General features: G+C 38.1%; 1 protein-coding gene across 2 annotated transcripts; it reads right to left on the bottom strand.

The window, feature by feature from the left end:
• Window positions 1-840: 840 nt before the first annotated feature.
• Window positions 841-13752, bottom strand: asb7 (ankyrin repeat and SOCS box containing 7). Of its 2 annotated transcripts, none has more exons than XM_084923122.1 (5): window positions 13499-13752; window positions 12710-12805; window positions 8752-9005; window positions 5687-6292; window positions 841-3089 (listed from the first exon to the last, which is right to left on the bottom strand). In XM_084923122.1, the coding sequence occupies exons 3-5, from the start codon at window positions 8990-8992 to the stop codon at window positions 2950-2952; spliced, it is 987 nt and encodes a 328-aa protein (XP_084779248.1). In that variant the 5' UTR covers window positions 8993-9005; window positions 12710-12805; window positions 13499-13752; the 3' UTR covers window positions 841-2949. The 2 variants fall into 2 exon arrangements, with proteins under 2 accessions (XP_084779248.1, XP_084779255.1); XM_084923129.1 differs by lacking the exon at window positions 13499-13752 and adding an exon at window positions 13202-13487.
• Between the last annotated feature and the right edge of the window lie 397 nt (window positions 13753-14149).

Raw genomic sequence — 14149 nt, forward strand, 5'->3', positions numbered from 1 at the left:
GAAACGCTTTGACGCGGTCTGTTGTTCAAGAGTGGCTTGACACAAGGAATGCGACAGTTGAAACCCATGTCTTGCATACGTCTGTGCGTAGTGGTTCTTGAAGCACTGACCCCAGCTGCTGCCCACTCTTTGTGAATCTCCCCCACATTTTTGAATGGGTTTTTTTCACAATCCTCTCCAGGGTGCTGTTATCCCTATTGCTTGTACACTTTTTTCTACCACATCTTTTCTGTCCCTTCACCTCTCTATTGATGTGCTTGGACACAGAGCTCTGTGAACAGCCAGCCTCTTTTGCAACGACCTTTTGTGTCTTCCCATCTGTGTGCAAGGTGTCAATTGCTGTCTTTTGGACTACTGTCAGGTCAGCAGTCTTCCCCGTGATTGTGTAGGCTATAGAACTAGACTGAGAGACAAAATAAAGGCCTTTGCAAGTGTTTTGAGTTAATTAGCTGATTCAATATTGAACCTTTTCACAATATTCTAATTTTCTGAGATACTGAATTTGGGGTTTTCATTAGTTGTCAGTTATAATCATCAAAATACAAAGAAATAAACACTTGAAATATGTCAGCCTGTGTGGACCGAATGTATACATTATACAACTTTCACTTTTTGAATGGAATTGGTGAAATAAATCAACTTTTTGATGATATTCTAATTTTATGACCAGCACCTGTAGAAAGCTGGTGTGTCAAAATCAGCATTTTTCCTAAAAGACAAACATGCAAAATTTAAATGTGAAAATAATACTGACGTCATTGCAGATGACTTGATTTGTAAATGTAACATTTTGGGAAACAGACAATTCCACCATGCAAGACAAAGGAAAAATCTTAGCTGCACTGTTTCAACGCCAAAGCCTGCATTTTATTTTGTAATAAGTAAAAAAAAAAAAAAGATTCACAGTATCTCTCCCAAAACAGTTAACTGCAAGTTTTTTTAATTTTAAGAAAGCATTTCTGCAATAGAAATCAAACACACTGATTCCAAATGTTTCATGTATTTGAACAAAAAGAAACATGAGTCACAACAAACAGATCACAATACTTTCCAAACTTTAAATACATTTAGAGATCATTGTTTAAATAAATTCTCCAAAAAATATCTCTTGTTCATGTCACATATTTACACTGATCTTAGCTTCTAGTGATTGTATATCCATGTTACTAATTCAGGACTTTATTATTCTTGCTTCCATGAATTGCTTTTGCAGGCCTGAAAACTTTTCCCCATTAACATGTGAAAGATTGACCTCATGCTTAAATAAGCAGCCTCACTGCTCTTTTTAAGTTAGGCAATTTCAATTTTACATATCGGTGTCAATACGTAACAAACAAAACTGGATGCTGTCACAGTAACAGATTATGACTTTGTAGGTCTCTTGTGAGTTTTATCACAAAGACAGCATTTGTCTTATAAATCCTGCTTCTAATTTACACTATGATTGAGACACTGGTCTGTGCATATTTACTTTTCCCGATGTAGAACAGAGATCATCCTTTCTCAGTGCTCGTGTGCAATGAGTGGGGCAGGATACGGTTTTGTATTTGCTGAATAAAATACAGACAACACAAAGACATGACAACAGCAGAGAGAACTCAAGTTGAAAAGGTGGTTACACTGCCAATTCTGACAAGTCATCAAATATCTTAATGTAACCTGATTCTACCAGACACACGATGTCTGAATCTAGCCATGATTAACAGTTATGTAATTGTGACTTATGCTGGAATGACAGGATGTTGTCACTAGAACAGACTGATTAAACCAGTAATGCTATGAATATCACATTTGAAACAAGCTTCAACGCGGACTTTCAGAACTCCACGCTCAATAACTACATATGGCACAGAAACTGAGAGCCCACCTTTTAAGTGACAGAGTTTCAAGCGTTAACCTCGGTTGCAAAACTCTATATACTGGGTATATTGTTGTGTCATAATAAATTCTAAATATGTCTGCATAGTCTATTGTTGTCCATGACAAAAAAAGCAATGCTGCACTAAATGTAATAAAAATATATTCTTGCTGCTTTTGTCACAGCATCCAGTAGAAGCTTGAAACCTTTCAATTTATTTTAAAATGAACCTCAATCTGGTTGGACAAGCAAACAAAAAACTAGCTGGTATGAAAGTTTGTTTAATTGTTTGGAATAATTTACAACTTGTTTTCATGTTTGTATAGTAGTATTCTACAGGTGGCTACTGACACTATGCTGTTAGATATAACACAGAATCCATATTTCCACCTAAAGCTCCATATTTTTTCTTACTCCTTTCAAAGCAGAAGGACACACCTTTCTCAAAGAGCCATCAATGTGAGGAATACAGCGGAGACATGCCTGTTGTAAGTAGTGATTCAGAAATGTAAATGCAGTGCCTTTTGGATTCAGGCTCAAGTATTGTGCAGTAAAACAAATCAGGGAGCGCACTGGAGAATTTGTTTGCTTTTTTAACAATTATAATTAGCATTCATAGCATTTTTGAAATCATTATTACAATTTTGAAATCATAATCATGATCATTGAAGCACTTTGTTTTAAACAAGGTTTAATGATAAACAAAATGACAATCAATACACTTTGAGTATACCCATGGAGAATATCATCATGCACATTTACAAAAGGAAAATAAAGAGTAAAAATCCTAAGTGCAGTAAGAATGTTTTCTGCAGTCAAATGAGGTTTCTCTTTTCTACAAAACCACAAAAAACAAAATGAAAAAAACAAAAACAAACTTGAGGTGTATCCATTTCCATTCTTGGGCAACTTTTCTTATTGTAAAAAGGTTGAATAGAAGTGGAAAAAATGTTTTAATGCACTGAGAACTAGGTGAAGAAAATGCCCTGTGAACAAGTTCACAATTGGTTTCTGTACCTTTCCTTTCAGATGAGGATGATTGCATAGTCTCTTAAGAGATTTGTCATCTCTCCTATTCTTGTGTTATTGCTTCACACAGTGTCAAACTTGTGTTTTAAATAGTCTTTCATAACCTTTGCAAGTGGTAGATCCTCCAAGAATTTCAAGCTTTGAAGGCCAATACAGTGACGGATTTTTATTCGACACAAATCTTGTAGAGTCCGAGGCTGTCCTGAAAGAAGAACAGAAACAATGACTACACATGAAGGAGCTCGTTGACCCCCAGTAACATGACAAAAACAGAGCAAGAAATATCAACTCTGAGCAAAATTATTAGCAAGAGTAGATGTCTCGTTATTTAATAATTCATACGGTGACAGTGCTCACATGCCCCCATTAGTGCAACACTTCAAGTTTTTATTCTACTTTATCTCACATTATATCACAGCAGTGTTTGCATCCTACTGCATTCCAAACATAAAACGTGAAACAATAAAATTGAGAGGAAAGTTAGATAATCAATCAGGGTGAAGGTGCACATAACATAATATTAATAATATTATCAAATTTTCTTTTTCTGGAAATCACTACCCTCTGCAAAAAAAAAAAATACCCATCACACACGGTCAAAACAGCCGACTGAGATTCAAACAAAGGGTTAGAACAGGGAAGAAAGGTCATTCAAATAACTCTGAATATGGCATGGTTTTTCATCTGCCACACAACCATCTCTCAGGTTTACAGAGAATGGCCTAAAAAAAGAAAAGCTGGTAGTTCTCGGTGTGAAAATACATTGTTGGTGTTGGATAGGGCTGTGCGGTATGACCAAAACCTCATATCCCGATATAAGAATTCTATCGTCCGATAACGATATAAATCACAAAAATGTAACATTTTCTGTAAATTCTGTGAATCTCGGGCAGCTCGACTTGCGTGAAGTGTTTCCAGCTGGGCGTCGTGTAGCTGGAGTCGAGTGTTTTAACCGATGCATGAAACGATACATTTTTAGACATAAGTTGTAACGGCCGCCGTTTCTTTGTGAGTATTTATTACACGACGTGCTGCGGGGAAAAGCCTGTTCTAACGTTTGAGTCTAAGGTTTATTTTTTAGCACCTGACGGCTCTTTTTGGCTTCTCATCCGAAAATACTCTGCATACTCGTTCACGTGATTCAGTTTATTTTGAAGTCTCAACAGGAGAGCTTGAGCTTTATTGTGAAAGGTTTATGTGGAAAATGAACAAGCGGACACGTGATGCGATGGTTTTACTGTTGTTGTTGCTAACGACAACGCATAAATACAGGCGCTTGTCCGTCCGTAGTGTGGTTATATTAAATATAAGAGAAAGAGAGAACGTTAAGGAATTAATAATAACTACAGTGACCATCAAAAGCATGAAAAAATATTGCCGTAAACAGTTTATTTTGCGACACCACAAAACAAACGATAGATGTTTTTATATCGTCATCTGATATATATGGTTATATCGAACAGCCCTAGTGTTGGATGTTTTTAAATATTAAATAACCTCAAATTGGTTCTTTCACCAAGTCCAACAGAGCACCCTCTGTGGTGTGGTGGAATAGAAGGATTCAGCAAGTCTGCAGAAACTGTGTAATGCTATTGTGTCAGTATGGTGAAACAATGACTGAGGAATGTTTTGGGAGCCTTGCTGAATCTATGCTACAAAACAGTTACGGCAGTTCTGAATAAAAAAAACGTGGTCCAGACTTGACAATTACTGATTCCTGATCATGCTTCGGTAAGAAACTTAGCTATGTTTGTGGTATGATGTGCATGTAGCGTGCTGTTATGTTGTAAATTGTCTGGATACGCTTGGGAAGAAAAACATTTTTATTGCATAAAATGGCACTGATCACATCAGCTGATGGGGAAACATTGTTGGGTTTCCTGGAAAATTACCATAAAATTATGCACTACCCACTTAAAATTAATGAAACTGTTCTGAATATCACTTATTTGTTACTTAAAATTATTTAAGTACAATTTGTGTCTCCTTTCCTGTAACCCCCACCCCCTTGTACGTATGTAAAAAGGGAAAGGCAGAGACTGTACAAAGTTGCTGAAATATACTGACCCCAAACACACAATTCCAGAGCCCAAAATGATCTCAAGACTAGAGCACAACCATAAAAAGGAGATAAATCAGAGATTAAATGCACGTGCCATGAGCCAGTTGATTAATGTATATACAACACTGATGAGCCATTTTCACCACAGTACTATAGTCATTTTGGGCCTTCAGAAAAAAAAAACCAGAGTAACAAAATCTGCATATCTAGTCGTGTAAAACATGCTGACATGTTTTGTACGCTGTCGAGTCGGTTTTCAACCTTACCTTTTTTTCCCTTTAAAAAAACAAACAAACAAAAAAGCCAAAACTCTGGCAGTTCACCACTTACTTTTGTACCATTGCAAGCTATTCATTGGACCTGAATGACTTGAATTGCAATAACTGGAAAAATTGGGGTGTTCTAAAACTTTTGACTGGTAGTCTAAGTTTGCATAGCTAACTTCAGGATGGTGGTGCATGAGATAACCCATTGTTTGTTTATTAATTTATTTAATGATATAAAGAAATATTTTGGTATCCCAAATATTGATACTGAATGCTATATCTATATTTGTTGCACAAAATAAAACAGGCAGAATATTGCAATACTATGTTGTAGCAATTTTCTTTCCTTCACCCCTAATTTTCTTTCATAGTTAAGAATATTTACTTTTTCCTCCTTTATGCAACAAACACAACATTCGCATATTCTTCACAATGCCACCGGACTTATATGACAAAGAGTGTGTTACTCACTTGTGACCTTCTGCAGGAAATCCAGACAAGGCCGGCTAATCCCTGACATGCTAACAGACACAGCCACCGGAGTCTGGCCCTCGTAATTCCTAGTATTGGTATCTGCTCCATAAGTGTAGAGCATCTGGGCACACAACACATCATCCCTTAGAGCTGACAAATGTAAGGGAGTTTGGCCATCTTCAAGGCGTCCAAGATTAGTGTCCGCTCCCCTCTGCAGGAACATGCGGCAGTATGAGTGATTGCCTTTGATGACAGCATAGCGTAGCAGGAAGCCATTTTGAATGTCAATGTTGGCGCTGTGGTCAAGGAGGATCCGTACACAGCTGGAGCGCTCGCGGATTATGGCAAGCTGTAGTGGCGTGGTTCCTTTGTCGCTCAGAGGGTCTACCTCGGCCTTGAACTCGAGCAGGAGCCGCACGAATGAGTCTCGACCATAGTGGGCAGCCACATGCAGCGGCGTCCAGCCATCGTTACTTTTTGCATTTATAATGTCACTTCGAAACTCTGACTCCAGCATCAGTCGGGCAATGCGTGCTCTGCCATGCATAGCTGCATAGTGAAGTGCGGTGAAGCCACCAATAAAGTCCTTCACTGTGGGGTCAGCTGTACAGACGAGTGAAAAGAAAAGAAGAGTTAAATGCAGCAGACATTTCATATTATATGATTTATGATAAGCCAAGATAGTATAGTCCAAGAATAATCTGCTAGAAAGAATTTTTCATCAATTCGTATTTACAGTGCATTCCTGCTAGACTATTATACTTTAAGTGGACATGAAACACGGCATGTATAAAAGCTTAATTTACACTAAAGCCCTGCTCTCAAAAACTGACAGATTTAACACAGTCTGTGAAGTTGGATTTAGAAAATAAGTGTTCAAAGTTAAAGTTTTTAGAACATGTTTAGTACGTGACATTACAGGGTTGGTTGGGTTGCAGCGAATAGGTTTACATTAGTGTATGTTAGCTAACTAGTAGCTGAACCAATACCTCACTGCCCAAAAAGCTGATTCGGTCATAGCGCGGTGGTGGCAATGGGAAATCTTTCAAAGATAATGGCAGACGGCTTAAGTGGAGTGGCCAAACAGTCAACTTTTAAAAGTAACAACTTATTCATGTAGCAATTTAAATGTTTAGTTATGGGCAAACTGAAGCTTCGTAAAACACTGAAACATTTGAAGCATTTGTGCTGGAATTGTACTGGTTTTGAAACAATATCAAACCCATCTCCACAGTGACCCCTGCTGGCCAATTTGGATATTGCCACATCTTAATGAATATTCAGTCAAACAGTAATGCAGACAAGCCCAGCACAATTCCTAACAAAGCTACTTATTATACCAGACTGTCATTAATGGTGATCAACAGACATTTTGGAGAATCCCTGTACAAACAAGCAAGAAAAATATTGAGCCTGTTAAAGACGACAAGTTACGACTGTAATGAATGGTGTGCTTCAGCACAATCCTCCCTCTGTTAACATTTGTGTTGCTCAGAAGAAATCAGTTTATAAAATAAAACATACTGATAAGTTTGCATCATCAGGTTTGTTCTACACAATGTCAAGCAAAGCTAGAAGCTGGCATGTTTAAGGTTTTATTTTTAATTAATTTAAAAATATATAATTAAATGAAGAAAATAAATTTTTTCCTTCTTTATAAAAAGGTAAGATTTATTTTCACAGGCTAATTCTGACCAATTATAACAGTCCATTTTATGCACGAGTTAGGACAGAGTGAGGAACCAACTGCTGCAGATCATGTGTGATGTCTTTGAGGGAGAACTGATGAGATTGAGGCTCTCCACCCCTGATGATACACCAGGACAAATTCAGCAGTGTAAGAGGAAGAGGAAAAAGAGCTCGCCGGTGCCAGATGAGAGATGGAGAGGAGAACAGGAGAGAATATAAAGGCTGTTCTCTCTTTGTACAGGACCGCTAGAAAGGTTTAACCCTTTAACCCTAACAGGTTAGGGCTACACTGGTGACAGGTTTTTGCAACGTTTCTTTAAACTACTGCAACTCTTGAATGATTTGGGCAATCTAAAAAATGGCAACCGCTCTTGAAAGCAGCAACTCTGCGCTTTTCAGTGATATTAAGAGTCATTACATTAATCCGAAGCACTGCATCACAGCAGCCCCAGGAATGCAAAGGTTGAGAGAGTGAGCGTGTGCAATGGAGTTATGCAGAAAACTGACGTTTTGTTGGACATTTTTCTAATTATTTTATTAGTGTGGTGGGTTTCTTTTTCAGCATTTTCTGCCATGTTTTTTTCCAATATGACCTATCACCCATTACAAAATATACACTGCCCAGCCAACTTCTAACATTTGAAAAAGCATGGTTGCTAGGCAACCCAACCCATTTAACAGCCTTGCACTGCTGGCCTTTAAAGCACCTGGCCTATGCAGACCAGGTAGTTTTTTGAAGGATGCAGGCCCTGAATTGGGGCACACCTTGACTCTGTGTATGAGACTCACTGCTGCTATGTTATCTTAAATCAGTCATCTGATTTGGATGCGCTAGCCCGTCATCTCCAGAGTGTATGTCCATGGTTTTTCTGATTCTAACAGAAAATGCACGATAATAATCATATTCTGGGGTGACAAAATGGTATCTGGATAAATCTTAAGTCATATGAATAATATCCCAAAACGTGGATTCTGTTCATCTGGACATAGCTTTTCAGTGGGAGGGATGTTTTGTCTCATCCAAGTAACAAGAGTCAGTAATTATGCAAATGTTCTGATTATGTTTAAGGAGCTGGGAAACCTGCAGTCAACTGACACTGAAGAAGTCATGGGGTGAGTGAAAAAACTTCTCCCATTGAGAACGATAAGCCCAGATGAAAAGAATGAACTTTTGGGATTTCGTTACCTGGAATATTGAGGACCCATTAAAACATTTTTTAGGTGTTTAAGGGATATTTATCTGAATGCTATAGAAGTTACTTCTTTTCAAATTTCACCTAACATAGCTGAATAAATGCCCGCTTTTTAGTAACACAATGCCCTGTAGCATTAACAGCAAAAACATTTTCAGGTCGTGGGGTTGGGGGTCTGACCTCCATGCTCCAGAAAAACTCGAACACATCTCTCTTTTCCCTTGGCTGCTGAGAAGTGAAGCAGTGTCCAGCCATTGGCATCGCGGATCTTCGGTGAGTATCCTTGCTCCAGCATTCTCCTAACAGTGTATACATCCCCTGCTGCCACTGCAGCCTGGATCTGCAGCTCTTCATGAAGCTCAGGGTTCCTTCTGCAGTGGTGGTTCAACATCCTGTCACATTTCGGAATGGTAATTTTCATCTGTACCTAAGCTCTGTTTAAAATAAATAAATAAAAATCAGTAAATATATTCAGATGGTACATTAAGCATGACTGAAATTAAGTTCAGACTTATGGCCATGGCTTTTAATCTGAAAAGACAATACTAAAATTGAAAAAGTAGTAACGCATAACTTGATGATAGAAGTGGCCTAAGAGCCTGTGTCAGTTTAAGTGTCGTTTTCAATAAATTGCATGATCAAAATTTTTTTGGTCTCGCTCCCATTTCTTCTTGTTGCATGCTGAAGCTCTACTTGGAACCCTGTTAATATCCAACCATGAAAAATAGGATTTTTTGCCATTTTTCAAGTATGTGAGTGAAGTTGCCCCCCCACCTTCTTCAAATCCAACAAAAGTGGTGTCAAATGTTTGCGCTACGTTTGTGCTGCAAAAATGTTAGTTTGTGCCGCTATCATTTTTAAGATATTAGCGGCACAAACAAAACATTTAGCGGCACAAACGTAGCACAATTGTTTGACACCACTTTTTTTTGATTTGGGTAATGTGGGGGGGCTGGTTGACATTTTGACCTTTACATTTTTATTAATATCTTTAAAATGATAGCGGCACAAACAAAACAATTTGCAGCACAAACATTTGATGGATTTGAAGAAGGTGGGGAGCCAACTTCACTCACATTTTTCAAGTGGTCGTAAACGTTTGATTGGGACTGTATCTGACCTGTCTGAGGATATTTTAATGGTTAAAATAAATTTGTGCAAAACCCAACTCATTCATACATTACAGTACAGTGTCTGCCTACCGCCTCAGTGCAACAAAGATCTACAATTTAAGCAGTTCATTGTAGATCTGACAGACTTGAATGGACATAAATGGCTGACAAAACACACAAATCAAGCACACACAGGTGGTGCATTAAAAAAATATCTTAAAAAAAATCAAAATGTTAAGGCAGTTTAAGCATAAGAATAGGAATCAAAATAATACTGAAATGGTGTACTAATGATGTTCAGGAGTTTGAGGGTTAACATTAATAATGAGCTTCCTCAAATATTGGGGAAGCTCATTATTTGATCTAGGGCTGAGCGATGAGGAAAATCTAATATCTATATCTCATGATATGTTTAAATAACCTCCAGAATCAAATGTTTTTTTCAACCACATGAGTGCGGAAGGAAAAACTCTTTTTTAACAGGAAGAACCCTCCGGCAGAACCAGGCTCTGGGAGGGGCGGGGCCATCTGCCGTAACCGGTTAGGGAGATAGAAGGAAGACAGGATAAAGACATGCTGTGGAAGAGATTAATAACAAGTATGACTCAAAGCAGAGAGGTCTATGAACACATGAAGAAGAAATACTCAAAGCATCATGGGATTTGTTAAGTGTGGATAGTTAAATGCAATAGCAAGTTGTGCCTTGTTCTCAGAAGGACAGCAAGTGGACAGGGATAGGTGAGATGAGGCAATGGAAGGAGGAAAGAGTGATTCAGAGGCAGAGCCTAGTTTATTTCCCACAGTTTTTGTAATCTGTTGCCTTATGGTTGGTTCCAAGCGCTGTCACCAATCTTTGCATTTCATTATTATCTCACAACACTTGTTTAATCAGCTACCAGCTCTCCTACAGACTTTTTAAATGTCTACAGTGTCAGATCAACACAGCCCTGCCCTCCAGCACCATCAGCAGCAGGAGCAGCAGCAACACCTCAACAGTAACATTGTACCCATCAGGTAAGAAACAGGCTACCTTTGCTTTGCCTTGTCCCCCCCTGATAACAGTGATATAAAATGATGTGAATCCATATTAGATTTTTGAAGAATGTGGGTTGTTGTTATTCACCCTGGTCCCATGTGCCCCTTTTTACCTTTCAGTACCGGCCCCTTCAAAAATCTCTACACAGCTCTGCCTGAAAAAACAATGCCGTGGTCCCAGAGTCTGCCGAAAAGTGACAGACCGAGCAGGAGGTGTATTCTTGCCTCGACACCCACCTTTGTTGTAGTGTTTGTGTTGCATATTAATGCAATAAACAGGACACTTGGACACGTTGCTATGACAATGAAAACGCACATTAGGTCGTACTCGATTATAATGGAAAACCAGTTGATCCAATTCGAGTCGTGGCGATCGGTGGCGAATCAAACCGAGCAGGTACTAACGGGAAAGGAGCCTATCTGATCTTGAGCTGCTTTTCTGCTTCTCAATACTTTCCCCATCGCTCTGGTTAAAGTTAATCTTTGTTTTATGGGTCTAAAAATAGTTTTTTCAGAACTACAGCTTCTTTCCAGCTGATTCTGACAAAGTTTAATGTGATCTTCTTGTTCTTGAGTGTAACTAGTAGTCTGCAAATTGTTCTGTATTAACACTGATGATGTGTATTGATACAGTGTACATTGATGGGGTCTCCAAATTATAGATGTTGACACTGATACACCTGTAGCGTGTTTTTGATGAAATATTGTGAACAATGTTGTTACAGAAATAACTCTGGCATATTAGTTGTCTGCTATGGTCTTTCGGTGTTGCGGAGCTGGCTAGTGCACTAATTGTTTTTAAGAATGTACCACATTGTTAATCTGGCCACTGCCAAATTTCTTACCATCTCTCTCTGGTTTATTGTGGGGTTTTTCCAGCCTAGTGATGGTGTACCTTGTATGCACTGCCATCTGTCTGAGACTTCTATTCAAAAATGCAAAACTTCTACTGCTTCATTTGCGATGACATAGCAAGGAAACAAGCCTCATCTGGCAATGAAACTGCTTTGGAGTCAACTGTCCAGTTAATTTTGAGCATCTAAAAACAGGGGACTACAAGAAAAGGGTGTAAGCCGCTTCTTACTGTACTGCAGCTAGGATAGGCTCCAGCCCCTCCATCACCCTAAATTTCTCAGCAGTTAATCCAAACTCTGAAAAAACATTGACTTAAAGCTCAAAGTCTGCACTTGAACACATTTGACTTCAAATCCAGACTGGTGGAGTATAGATGGTAAACGGACTGGTTCTTATATAGCGCTTTTCTAGTCTGAGCACTCAAAATGCTTTACAAAACTTGCCTCATTCACTCATTCACACAAGCATACTATACTGTTTCTATCTAAGCTTCCTATCTAACATTCACACGCATTCACTGACGGATGCATCTTGCCCAAGGATATTTGGCACGCAGACTGGAGAGACGAGGATTGAACTACCAACCTTCTGATTAGCAGGTGCTCTACCACCTGAGCTACACCAAAACTTCAAAAGACCATCAAATCAATTTTTTATTAAATTATTAACAAGTCATTATTGCTGTTGTGAGTTGTGATAAAAACAATCATTGAATTCAGTTTAAAAATTCGGTTGATCTCAGAATTGCACAAATAATTTATAAAGCAGCAAACAAATCTTTACTCCACGACATTCAGAACTTAGGGGTAAAAACTATAATTTATTCATTTTTCTTTAATTCAGTCTTACTGAATAAAAAGCAGAAAACTTGGAATTTAAATAATATAGAGGCGAAACTATAAAAGTTGTATATGTAATTATAAATTAAGTTATCTGAAAATGTACATGTTTGACGTATGTTCAGGCACAACAGTGGAATTTCAGAGACAGTCACTTTTTTGCTTCAGCTAACAAAGGCTTAACCATTACTTGATAAAGAGGTCTAGCAAGTTTTTTTGGTTTCCTTGTTGGGAGAAATTATGTTGATGTTAAAAAAAAAATAAACAAAAGCTAAAGTTTTAGATATTAAAATGTACCTTTTGACCAGCTGAAGAGATAGGCTTCTTTTAGTCATATCAGAGCTGCATTTGCAGATGTACTGGTGCACACTGAAGAACTGAGAATTTGTTTCCCTGTGGCACACAAACACAGTCATCAAAAAAAGATTAGAGGCAATGGAGAGTATTGTGAACACTAACGGGCATAGTCAATTGATTATGGATACACACCATTTATTGCTGAAAACCACAGCAGCCAAACAATAGTAATAACCAGAGAGTTAAATACAAAAAAATAATGATATGCATATACACTACCCAAAGCTAAACTTGCTAATTACACTATTTTTTAGCCAACCTGGGAAAACTTTGCAAATGAATGAAAACGCAACTATCTGTCATTACCTTAAACCTTAAAAGTTTGGCTCGTTAGTTTAACTCGTTTATGATAAACAATAGACAACACTGTGGCTTTATTTGCTAACATGACCAATAATACAAAGCACGCACAAGTATACAGATATAACTTACAAAAGCTCGGCGGTGAAGATAGCTCGTTTCCACCACCCCAGAAAGTGTAACGAAAGTAGATCCTTTTAGAATAACCCATGGTTTACGGCTGTACGTTTCTTAGAAGGTTAGCTGAAGCTAGTTAGCCAGAAAGCTAACAAACTCATTCGCTCGTTTTTAATTTTATTTGGCTTCATTTGACTTTTTACACTATTATAATTGGGTAGAAACAAACCCCCAAACACAGCGTGTGTGGATATTAAAAGGAATTCTACGCCTTTATTGACAAAACAGAAGCTCTATAAAACAAAGACTTACTTGTCAGACGCCGAACCGACGTGTAACTGAGCCAATCAGCTTTCAGGTATACGGAACGATTGAAGTTGTCAAAGCTGCATTATCCCGTTACTTTCAGCACAAATACAATACTAAACAAAGAAGCTAGTGTCAAACTTTTATCCATATCTTTGTAGGTAATGACAAGAATAATCTAACTGTTCAACACTAAGACTTAATCAAAGAGTGTCTGCGAAGAGCTTCACCAGCGTGACTCCATCAGCAAAAACAATAACACTTCCGTCTGCAGACTTTCACAATCAAAGTATAATTTCCACAGCCCCAAGCGCGTCAAGAACTACCATTTGCAAAGCAGACGTATGAAACTGTATTTTAGGATGCAATTAATTTAAAATAAATCAGAAAGGCAAGGAAACGTGCATATACGATGATGCTATTCTGATTAATCAATTTGCAGATTAATGATCATAAAACTAACCTCACGGCCCATTGTTAGTCAGTGGAGCTAGTTTCCATCAATATTCTGTAGTCAGCTGAGATTAAAGGAGTGGTTTGGATGAAGAAACCTTTCTCCTACAGAAAACGTCCAGTTTGACAGAATGAACTTTCTGAAACTAGACACATTATATAAATCCATGGTCATTGTAGTAAATAAAGTTCTAGTATTATAGT

This window comes from Perissodus microlepis, chromosome 1 (assembly GCF_051167445.1).
Source record: "Perissodus microlepis isolate ML-2025 ecotype Zambia chromosome 1, ASM5116744v1, whole genome shotgun sequence".
In the NCBI taxonomy this organism is placed as follows: domain Eukaryota; kingdom Metazoa; phylum Chordata; class Actinopteri; order Cichliformes; family Cichlidae; genus Perissodus; species Perissodus microlepis.